Source organism: Callospermophilus lateralis, chromosome 15, assembly GCF_048772815.1.
Source record: "Callospermophilus lateralis isolate mCalLat2 chromosome 15, mCalLat2.hap1, whole genome shotgun sequence".
NCBI lineage: Eukaryota > Metazoa > Chordata > Mammalia > Rodentia > Sciuridae > Callospermophilus > Callospermophilus lateralis.
Window position 1 is genome coordinate 59,467,655 of NC_135319.1, and position 12,932 is coordinate 59,480,586.

The window sequence follows — 12,932 nt, forward strand, 5'->3', positions numbered from 1 at the left end:
ATAACAAAAAATGTTACATTCCTATCATTAGAGTACCAGAAATAGAGGAAAAAGAGAATAGGGCTGAAAAGATAGAATGACTAAAAACTTCATACATTTGGCCAGAGGCAGAATGTGAGATAAGAACCCACCTTTATTTTATTTCCTTGATGTTTTCCATATTTTCGGGTTCTTTTTTTTTTCAGTAATGTGCCATATATTTAATATATTGAAGTTTCATGTATGTCTGGATATGACTCTTGAGTTCTTTGTTCCATTAGTTTATGTATCTGAGCCTGTATTAGTCAAACACAGTCTGAGTAAACTTTAAAAGTTTGGATATCTGGTGGAACAAGATCCCCTCTCTCTTTTTTTCCCCTCTTCCTTTTATTTTTCCTTTTCTTTAGAAACAACATGGGTTATTCTTGCTCCTTTTGTCTTCCATATAACTTTTAGAATTATTTTTTAAGTTATAAAATAGACTATGATTTTTATTGAATTGCATAGAATCTGTAATTGCAAGGAAAAGTGACTTCTTTATGATAGTATTTCTAGCCATTTACTTAGGTCTTTAATCTCTCAACACAATTTCATTTTGTTTCTAGAGAGCTTACATTTTTAAAAAAATTATTGATTTTAGTTATATATAACACCAGGATACATCCTGACATTATCACAAAAGTTTGGAATACAACCTGCTCCAATTCAGCCTCCAGCACTTCCCTGCCAACTCTTACTCCCTTCCTCCCTTCTTTCCATCAGTCAGTATCTCTCTCTCTCTTTCTCTGTATCTCTATCTCTGTGAGTATACCCCATGCTAGTCCCCACTGTGCCACATCCGTACATGTACATACAAAAGTTTGGTCAGATTTATTCCACGTTCTTCCCTTTTCCCCTCCCTTCTTCCTCCTCAATTCCCTTCATCCACAATACTGATCTTTAGATGAAATCCCTCTCCCCTTTTTTCCTATCTCTCTTTATTTATTTTACCCCTCATCCCTTATTTTGGTTCAGCTTCCACAAATCAGAGAAAACATTCAACCTTTGACTTTTTGGAACTGGCTTATTTCACTTAGCATGATAGTCTCTAGTTCTGTCCATTTACTGACAAATGCCATATGTCGTTCTTTATGGCTAAGTAATACTCCATTCATTAGTACTTAGTACAAAGAGCTCAGAATTATGCCCCTGAATTTACATTTTTTCTTTTAAATTATGTTTTCTACTTGTTTGTTGCTGGTATTTAGAAGTGCAATTGATTTTGTGGATTTTTTTTAAATCTCCCTACTTTGCTACTTCAAATTATGTGTCTGTAGATTCTTTTGGATTTGCCTGTCTATAACAGATCATTTGCAAGTGAGTGTTATTTCCTCTTTTCTAATCCTGTGTCTCTAATATATTTTTTATGTGCAAACTGGGATCTCCAGAGCAGTATTGAATGAAAGTGCTGATTGTATGCTTTTTCTTTTCTTTCTTTTTTTTTTTAATACTGGAGATTGAACCCAGGGACAATTAAACCTAAGTCACATCCCAAGTCCTTTTTATTTTTTATTTCGAGATAGGGTCTTGTTAAATTGCTGAGGCTGGCCTTTAACTTGCTACCCTCCTGAGTTGCTAGGATTACAGGTGTGTGCCATCAGGCCTAGCATTATTTATTTATTTTCTTTGTCTTGTTTAAAAGGGAATGATTATAATATTTTCTCATTAATTATGATGATTTTCTGAGGCTAATTTTGTAACTTTCAAATAGAAGAGTTTTAAAAACAAAATTTCACAAAATAGAGTAGTTTGTGGTTTATTTTCTCAATTGAAATGCCAAGAAACTACAATTAATAAAAGAAATTTGAGGATAGTGGTTTTAAAATGTTTTAATAGATTCTTAATCTAAGGTTAAATAAATTAAACCTGAAGTTTTGAGAAATAACAGCTGTAAGAATGCTGCCTCACAATTTATGGAATAAAGCTATACTTAAATCATAGCCTTTAATGTTTTCAGTATGAAATAAAGGAAGGAAAATTCATGAAATAAATAACTTCCTGTGTTGGGTTGCTTCATTTAAAATCATAGGCATCATTTACATCAAAATTAGCTGATAAAATGTCCACATAAACCCTAAAAGATAAGAAGGACAATCACCAAAACTCTTAAGTTTTCCATGTGTTATCATCTGGGCAGGAGGCATCAGAAGAAAGCACAAGGGCTGTATTTTGGTGGACCTTAAAACAGGAAAGCTTTAGAATAAATGAAAGACATCCACTGGGAAGTTCAGGAGAATGATTTGAGAACAAAGGCTGAAACCAGACATCATTTTGTCAAGAGCAGGAGAATGCAGGAGTCTCATGCTGAAGTCTAAAGGAAGCAGTGAAACCCTTGATAATTCTCCAGACTAACTAGTGCTTCCTTCCAGTTAGGGTCCCATACAGAGCTTAGAATAAATTTTGAGCAGCACAAGGACATTGGAGTTTAAAGAAAGAAGATACCTGAATGAAAGCGGAAGGAGAGACATAGGGTATGGAAATCTCAGAAAGCAAAGCCATTATATGTTTGAATTCTGTATTTTAAAAAAAAAAGGTAAACCTGGTTCTTAAAGTTTGGAAATAATGTTTACAAATAAAAATTAATGAAAGGATCATGGTCAAATTATATAATTTTGAATTACAAAATTTTATTATGATAAAGAGAATAAGGAACTAAGTTAACAGCCATTCAGACAGTAAAAGCACACTGAAATACATGCCACAAAAATGGAAGAAAAATCTATTTCAAAATCCACCAAAATACATTAAGAATATGATATAACGCTTGAAAGAATAACATAAATCAGAATTTAAAAAAAACTAAGAGATAAGGGGAGAGATTAAAAGAAAGAATTAGAAATATTTTTAAAAATTAGAAATAAACCAAAAGGTACAGAAAAACAGCTGGGAATGATGTAGCTCAGTGGTTCTGCAAGGAGCACTTTCCTAGCATGCCTTATAATTACTCATTAAGCCATACATTTGTTTTGAGATTTTTTTTCCTCTGTATTTGTTTTATTTTACAATTAATAGGTTATGAAATGTAAGGAAAGGGCAAACAGCACATTGTCAAATATTTTTAAATTTTTAAAAAATGTTTAAAAATGTCATGCTAATTGATAAGAAAATGCTAATGCTCCAACAAAGAATTACAGAGGACATATATTAAAAAGCCTATAAACATTAAATGTTGAGCCTCACTAATGTATTCCTTAAAAGACAACTTTTAGGTGAGGAAGGAGAAAGGGAAAAGCTTTATATTAAATACATACCTCAAAGTAAGGTATGGCCTCATGGCTATTGTGAAAGAGGGTGGGGATAAGCCCGTGTACACTTCACTTAATAAGTACACTTCACTTTGATAGGTTTTTCTGTTACATTATCCCAGAATGAATACAATACAAAATAGTTTGCTTTCTGTTCATGTTGAATTAGCCTGGGATTTTTTAATGGAAAGATTTTGTAACTGATAATATTGAATGCTTTCTTATATTTCACAGTGAGAGACCTACCACCAATTTGCCTTGATGTTAGACAAAAGCAGCGTATCCCTATAGATACATTATCATCTGAAATGAAGGCCCCAGTCCTTACAGAACCTATCCTTCCTACCCAGCCCAAAACTATGAAAGACTTTCAGTAAGTTTTAATTCACTCTTATACATAGACGTATTTTCATCTGCATGTCAGAACTTTATTTAACTTCTTTGTGTGAAAAATTAGTTGAACTTGTGCATCATTATGAGCTATTAGCCAAGAAAGAAGACACAGAAGACTCAAATGGAAGGTGAAAACCAATGTATGAATAACAGGATAACAGGTTATGGTTAAATATGTTGTAGCAAAAGAAAGGAAATAGGAGTCAAAATAGGCAAAAATAAATAAATAAATGTGATGATAAACTAATAAAATGTTATTTAAAAAAATAATTCAGCTACTATGCAAAGTGTTATAAAATATGTCACTATTCAGAAAACCAAAATGCATAATTTGAAAAACTTGATGGGAATGAGAAAGCAGAGACACATAGTGTAAACAAAACCTCCATAAGTTTTATTATGAAGGAGAGGAAAGAGAGTAACTAACTAAAGGGTCATGTCAAGAATAAACTATTTTTTAAATTAGATGAATGCGAAACTTAACAAACTATGTTAACTAACTTGAACAGATTTTTTTATTCTATTTCAATATTTTAAATTGCATGTTTGGTGACATACATTTGTAAAGAGGAATGCTGTGACTATCTGAATAATATTTCTATCTATGTATGATTAATATGTGTTTTCATTTTAGGGAAGATGTGGAAAAAGCTAAGTCATCAGGAGATTGGAAAACAGTACATGATTTCTATCTCACAACATTTGATTCTTTCCCTGGATTAAATGCTATATTTAAGGTAATAATACATACAACACATTTTTAATTCACTATTAATTTTGAATTTTCCCAAAAAGATATGGCAGAATTACCTCATTTTCTACCCAATATTGATTTAAACAACTTTATAGCGTATATATGTATTGATTTTTAAATTATATGTATTACATATTTATTTATACTAGTGTTAAAGTTTGACCCAGTTCTTTGATTTTCAAAAAAAGAAAGTTATTGAAACAGTTCTTAGGTGTCGTTTTTTATTTTCAGCAATTTTGCCCTAATAGTTCCTTTTTATCATCAGACCACAAAATAGAAAACTTCAAGGAAAAGTATGGTGCAAATATTACCAAGGGCAGTTCTTAATGTGTTATATAAACTTAATTCTTTAATTGAATTTGCAGAAAGATGCCGCTGCCTCATTTAATACCATTGAAGACTCTGGGATTAATGCTAAATTTGTGAATGCTGTATATGATGCTTTACTTAATACTGTGAGTATTATTTATGGGAACATTTAAATAATGTAATTCTATGTCTCTTCTGTAGTTCAAGTAAAGCCACATGAACATTGGAAAAATCATCTTGTAGAATGATTACATAGAAACTCTGATATAATTTTATAGTAAATATACTTGGAATTCTCAGAAATTTTAGGTTATTTTATTCTCTTATTTTTCTAATTAACTAAGAACTAAATAAAATACTTTTACATGCAGTCTTTGTTTAGAAAGGCTTGTGAATAGCATGCTTCACTGATTCAGGAAAAGAAGGTAAGTAAGTTATTTGATTGTATTGGAATTGTACTGTTAGATCAGTGTTTCTCAAACTTTAGCATGTATCAGTCATAAAAATGCTTTCTATAATACAGAGTTTCAGACTCTGTAGGTCCTGGATAGAACACAAGAATTTTCATTTGTAACAGGTTCCTAGGGTATATTGGTGCTCCTGATCCAGGGATGACATTTTGAGAATCCCAAAGCTGTAGTATGTGAAAAATTGATATTCTTTCATTCCATCAGCATGATATATCCCTCCAGTTACGTTCAATTACTCTCTAAGTAGAGTTTTGAATTTTCTTCTGGGTAGAGATTTGCACATTTCTTGTTATGTTTATTTCTAGGTACTTGATTTTTTGATGCTACTATACTTTCAATTTTTAGCTGGAACTAATATATGGCAATTCTTTTATGTATTTATCTGGTTACCTTGCTAAATTCACTCATTAATTCTAATAGTACATCAGTAAATTTACTTTGATTTTCTATGTACACAATCATCATTTGTGGAGAAATACAAATTTTTTATCTCTTTTCAGTTCTTATATCTTGAATGGATGTTGTACATATTTGCCTTATTGCACTGATTAATATCTCTTGTCTAATCCCTTATAAAAAAGAATTAATAGCAGACTTCTTTGTCTACTCCCAATCTGAATACCTCATTGTTAAATATATGAAATGTGTACTTAACATTCTTTGTCACCAAAGCAATATGAACTTTACATATTCATCAAATTCAATAAAAATTTTGCAAACCCTTTATCAAGTATTAGCAATATTATGTAAAAATTAGAATTTTTATATCCTGATGAGGTGAATATAAATTGGTACAATCACTTTTGAAAAACTACTTGGTATTATATACAATCACTAAACATATGTATGCACTGTGACCCAGTAGTTCTACCCCTGTGTACACTTCTATGACATATTTTGACTTGGAATGATATTAATGTTTTCTGTACACTAAAAAAAAACCAAACATATAGACATTGGGGGGGAACCTTCTAATATGAGATATAAACAAAAATTTAAAATATATTTCAAATAAGTAAACCTAACTATACTTTGAATACTATACCATATACTTTTTATTTTTTTTGTCTTCTTTTTTTTGTATTTTTTTATTGGTTGTTCAAAATATTACAAAGCTCTTGACATATCATATTTCATACATTAGATTCAAGTGGATTATGAACTCCCATTTTTACAACCAAATACAGATTGCAGAATCACATCGGTTACACATCCACATTTTTACATAATGCCCTATTAGTAACTGTTGTATTCTGCTATCTTTCCTCTCCTCTACTATCCTCCCACCCCTCCCCTCCCCTCCCATCTTCTCTCTCTACCCCATCTACTGTAATTCATTTCCCTCCTTGTTTATTTTCCCCTTCCCCTCACAACCTCTTATATGTAACAAATAACCCAATCAACAAATGGGCCAAGGACCTGAACAGACACTTCTCAGAGGAGGACATACAGTCAATCAACAAGTACATGAAAAAATGCTCACCATCTCTAGCAGTCAGAGAAATGCAAATCAAAACCACCCTAAGATACCATCTCACTCCAGTAAGATTGGCAGCCATTCTGAAGTCAAACAACAAGTGCTGGCGAGGATGTGGGGAAAAGGGTACTCTTGTACATTGCTGGTGGGACTGCAAACTGGTGCGGCCAATTTGGAAAGCAGTATGGAGATTCCTGGGAAAGCTGGGAATGGAACCACCATTTGACCCAGCCATTGCCCTTCTCGGACTATTCCCTGAAGACCTTAAAAGAGCGTACTACAGAGATACTGCCACATTGATGTTCATAGCAGCACAATTCATAATTGCTAGACTGTGGAACCAATCCAGATGCCCTTCAATAGATAAATGGATAAAAAAAATGTGGCATTTATATACCATGGAGTATTACGCAGCACTAAAAAATGACAAAATCATGGAATTTTCAGGGAAATGGATGGCACTAGAGCAGATTATGCTTAGTGAAGCTAGCCAATCCCTAAAAAACAAATACCAAATGTCTTCTTTGATATAATGAGAGCAACTAAGAACAGAGCAGGGAGAAAGAGCAGGAAGAAATGATTAACATTAAACAGAGACATGAGGTGGGAGGGAAAGGGAGAGAAAAGGGAAGTTGCATGGAAATGGAGGGAGACCCTCAATGTTATACAAAATATACCATATATTTTTTAAAAACTCAGCAAGATAACTTTTAACCACAGTACTTTAAACTATAGATCTTAAATTTAAAGACACCAAAAAAGCTCAAAATTGTAAACTAATCTTCAGCTTTTCTTGTTCATTTGTTTGTTTGTTTCCTCACTGGTATGGGTTAACTTTCTGTGTATTATTGAACTAAACAAATAAGTAAACATATTTAAGATGCTGACTGTTGTGTTTCTCACTTTTAGAGAAGGGAGATACAAATGTGGAAATCTGGCATGGAAGAATGCTAAAAATAACTATGGTTGTTGAATTGAAATTGGAGATATCATGATGACCTTGTGGTTTTTAGTAGATTTAAATGCACACACACACACACATTTAAATATATTAAAAATTAATAGCCCTATGTACTGAAAAGGCCTAGGAACAATAACACCCCACTAGCAGTGAGCACTTCAGCATATATATCTTTACATGTAAATACCATTCCCACTGAAAGGAATTAGAGTTCACTAGAGAAATAGCTAATTTCATGACTAATGCAGGAAAGCACAGATGAACCTATAGCATATGGTTTCTCACCATTAATTATGATGTTAGCTGTAGGTTTCTTATAGATTCTACTTATCAAATTGAGAAAAATCTTTATTCCTAATTTGCTGATAGTTTTATCATGAATGAGTGTTGGATTTTTGTAAAGTAATTCATTTGTATGGTTGTAATCATACGTTTTTTTTCTTCAGTTTGTTGATAAAATGAATTAAATAAATTGATTCTTAAGTTTTAAACCTGCCCTGCATCCCTGGAATAAATGCTGCGTGGTAGTGGTGAATAATTCTTCTTTTTATACAGTTTTGATTCAATTTGCTAATATTTTGCAAAGTGTTTCGCATCTATGTTCATGAGAGATGGCCCATAATTTTTCTTTTTTGTGATATCTTTCTCTGATGTAAGTATTAGAGTATTACTCTCCTCATAGAATCAGGAAGTATTCTCTCTGCTGCTATTTTCGGGGAGAAATTGTGAAGAATTGATATGATCTCTTCCTTAAATGTTTGATAGAATTTACCAATAAAACCATATGGGCCTGGTGCTTTCTGTTTTTGAAGTTTGTCAATTATTCATTCTGTTAGGCCTACTAGGTACAAGCCTATTCAGATGGTTGGTTTCTCCTGGTGTGAATTTTGGTTTATGTGTCTTTCAAGAACACATCTAGGTTTTCAAATTTATAGGCATGGACTTACTCATAATAGTCTTTTATTATTCTTTTAAAGTTCCTGTGATCAGAAATAATGATCCTTTTTTTCATTTCAGTTAAAAGTAATTAAGGTGTTCTCTCTTCCTTTCTTGATTTGTTTGGCCAGAAGTTTATCAATTTTACTGAGGCCTTTGGGAGGGGGGGGCGGGGGGGAATCTAAATTTTTTTGTTTGTTTTTTAATTTATTGGTTCTTTTTAGTTACATATGACAGCAAAATCCATTTTGACACAATTATATAAACATGGAATATATCTTGTTCTAGTTAAGAGTCCCATTCTTATGGATGTACATGATAGTGGAATTCACTATGTTGTTTTCATATATGTACATGGAGAGTTGTGTCAGATTCATTCCACTGTCTTTTCTTTGCCTATCCCCCCTCCCTTCCCTTCACTCCCTATTACTGAAGTCTTTTTAAATAAACATCTAAATATTTGATTTTGCTGCATTTTGAATTTTGATTTTCCCTTATAGTTCCATTTTCAATTTGATTGATTTCTGCTTTTATTATGTCTTTTCTTCTATTTACTTTGAATTTATTTTGTTCTTTTTAGTTTTAGATCTTACTTTTCTTCTAATATGTCCAGTCTATACCTTTTCTTCTGAGAACTCTTTTTGCTATATCCCACTAATTTTAATAATGTTTGTATTTTTTTTACAAAGGTAAACATAAACTTACCATATGATCCAGCAGTTGTGCTTCTAGGTATTTAGAGTTGAGAACTTATGTTCACCAAAAAAACTACATGCAAATGTTCATAACAGCTTTATTCATAATTGTCAAATTTAGAAGCAACCCAAATGTCAGATGGGTAAGTGGATAAGCACATTGTGGTACATTTATATTATGAAATACTGTTCAACAGTATAAAAAATAAGCCACAAGCTGCAAAAAGACATGTGGAAACCTTAAATACATATTGCTAAGTGAAAGAAGCTGGTCTTAAAAGACTACACACTAAATGATTCCAATGGAAGAGACAGGAGTTTGATGCAGAAAGAGGAAAGGAGGGATGAGTGGTAAAACTATTCTATATGGTACTATAATGACAGATAACATGACATTAGGCATTTGTCAAAATCTATAGAATAATCACCACAAAAAGTGAACCCACATGTAAACTATTGATCTTAGTTAATAATAATGTATTAAATATTGGTTCATTAATTATTACAAATGTTCCACACTAATGCACAATACTAAGGAAACTATGTAAAGGATTGGGGAGGGTATGTATGATAACTACTTTCTGCACAACTTTTCTGTAAACCTAAGACTGCTCTTAAAAAAAAATTCTGTTACAAATAAAGAAAATGATGTGAGCATGTCACAGAGCCAGCTTGCCCCAAAGGCCAAATCTGAGACAATTTGCTATTAAAATTATAATAATGAATTAAACCACTGGGTGAAATAAGAATCTTTGAGTCTATACTGATAATAAATGATACATAGATGATGTAGATAGATAAATGTAGAATAAAGAAATATGAAATAATAAATGTAAAAATGATAATAAAGTTTAAAAATTAAGATTTGCAACTATTTTAGTAAGAATTTATTCAGTTATTATCTTAACCAGTTAATTAAATCACCAAACTGACAATTGGCATCAAGTGCTTCTCTATGTGATACACTTAGATGCAACATTTATAAGTCTTCTTGCCAAAAATGTACTCATGCTAAAAATAACAGAAAAATCCCAAGTTTGGAGATAGTCAGCAAAACAAATGACATAAACTCTTAAAAGGTCAGCATCTTGAAAGACCAAAAACATACAAATACACACACACACACACACACACACACACACACACACACTCACACTCAGTAGCAAGTTTGAAATATAGTTCTCTTGGTGATTAGGGAGGTAAATGAACTAGGGAAATGTATGAATGTTAGTAGTATTGAGTGTCTTTTTTAGATTCATGATCATAAACTTTGTGTAATCAAGACATTTGTTTGATCTTTATTCTACAACCTTCTATTGCTCAGGCAGACACTAAATAAGTGATTGAGCAGGAGTAGTGTTTGCCTTCTGGGTATGAAGTATCACTGTTAGCAGAGGAAAAGAAAGGAATGATACTTTAAACACACAAATACACACAGAGTAAGAGACCAGGTGAATGTTGACAAATGTGTCTTAGAATTCATGGTTGTGGTTTTTAAATAAATTCATAATAAGTGCTCATGGGTGCTTTTTTGCCTTTTTCATATAATAACATAACTCACAAATAAATTTTTTTCTGATTATTTGAAGCTTTTAGTTAATTTTTTATTTTATTATTTATTATAAACTGAAGTACCATCTGGATATATTTCATTTTCATTCTTATTTAAGAGGTTTGTAAATAAGATTTTTAAAAATTATTTGAACTACTAAATTATAAAGAAATGTTATACTTTTTACAATTATATTGTAAGGAATCAATAATGAAAAAAAATTAGCTTACATTTTTAATTAAACATAATTTGGTTGCACTTAATGAATTGTGAGTTTAACTATTAATTGTAACTGGTTAGGACTAAATATATTTGAAATATATACAATCATTTTAAATTGGCAGACTCACTACTGTTGGGTTTGTGTTCATGATTTTAAGGTTAAAAGTCAGGGAAAGTAAAATTGTTTTTCAGTTATGTAGAACAATATTTCTACATACATATTATTGATCATCAAAGGACCACCATATATATTTGTGCAGATTTACATTATACATCAAATGTATATACATTATACATCTCATTGTAATTTTATGTCATTGGTGCTCCCTAGAATTTTTACATGCAAAATGAGTCTACCTTTTCGTCCTCAGTCATCAATTCTGAACTTAGTTATTGAAACATATCTGTAAATAAAATTAACATATAAAAGTCACCTAAATAGCTAATACTAATTACTGTGTCTTATAATTTTCTTTTGCCTACAGCCTCAAGATATTCAGAAGACAGTATTAAAGGGAATCATTAACAGCCTATTACGAGAATGGAAAGGGTAATTATAACTAATATGTAATAAGAATAGATGATTAATTTACACATCTTATATATCTTTAGTTTATGTGAATGTATTTCACTCTCAGGAAATACTTTTGAGTTATAATTATAACATGGATGAGAAAGGAATTAAAAGCCATTTTCAACAAAACTGACATAAGATATATGAAGTCTCAGGAGGATCTGTACATAGACAGGAATGAAGAAAATCTGTGATTCTTTTAAAATTGCGTATAAAATTTTGTGTACAGATATATTTTGTTTGCAAACAATGGATAGGTACTACTCAGTAACCTAAGTGAAATAATATGCATATTATATTTAACCTTGGGCTTCCTGATAGCCTGAGAAAATCAGTTGCTGGCCTCAGAAAGAAGAAATTCTTGTTACTTCTCAGTTAACTATCTCAGGACTGAAAAGATGAGGCTAAACTGGGAGTCAGCTATTTTGAGTATTTTAATAAAAATATCAAAAACATTGTAAGGAATAAAACCTACTCATACTACTTGTTGTATGTGCCTGATAATTCATGTGGGTATGAATGACATTGCCAGACATATAAAGTCCTAGGTAGACCAGGCAAGGACTTGGAATTAAAGGTGATAGATTAGAAATAGATTGAGTGGATGAGAAAGAAGCACTCATCAACCTTGAGAATAACAAATGCTTTAGTATCTGAGTTTTTTCATCCAGGATCCCATGAAGGATCTTGAATTGCATCTGGTTGTCATATAGGTTAAATATATTTAATTCTGAAAGTTAACTTCTGGTTATCTGTGGTGAGTATCAAATATGTCTTGAGCAATTGAGTAACACTAGCTTACGGAATAACAAAAGTTGTCAGTGAAATCTGATGCTGTGAAAATTCAGATTAACATGGGAAAACAATTTAAATTACTCTCTTTTCAGAGATATCCAAAATACGATTCTTTTGATTAAAATATTCTAGGTGCATTCAGAGTATGATTTGATTTGCAGACATTTCTGTCACTTCAGGAATGAATCTATAAACACAGACATATATTCTTTAATGAATAACTAATAGGTAAAGATTATCCCTTATTAAAACAAAAACACAAGAATGTAAAATTGAAGATTATTATTAGATACTTAACTATTTCCAGAGATAGTCATGATTTTTTATCTTACAAAATATTATTGCTGTCTTAGTTAACTCAGTCTTTAGATATCTTCAGAACCAGCCTAGGATAGACATAGAGTAATTTATATTCCAGCATGTTAGAGAGATGTTCCTGTCAGTAATAATAATGTTATGTTCACTTAAGGTTTTTGTTTTGTTTTGTATTTTGCTTTTCTCAATTCTTACAGGAATATTTATTGGTCACTT

General features: G+C 31.4%; 1 protein-coding gene across 2 annotated transcripts in view; it reads left to right on the forward strand.

Annotated features, from left to right (window-relative positions):
* The window catches only part of Hectd2 (HECT domain E3 ubiquitin protein ligase 2), a 71,878-nt gene that overhangs the window by 31,828 nt on the left and 27,118 nt on the right, over window positions 1-12,932 (forward strand). For both annotated transcript variants that reach the window (XM_076834306.1, XM_076834307.1), the window contains exons 3-6: window positions 3,498-3,636; window positions 4,291-4,393; window positions 4,776-4,865; window positions 11,518-11,582. In XM_076834306.1, coding sequence (XP_076690421.1) covers window positions 3,498-3,636; window positions 4,291-4,393; window positions 4,776-4,865; window positions 11,518-11,582 — 397 coding nt within the window. The remainder of the gene's footprint in view (window positions 1-3,497; window positions 3,637-4,290; window positions 4,394-4,775; window positions 4,866-11,517; window positions 11,583-12,932) is intronic.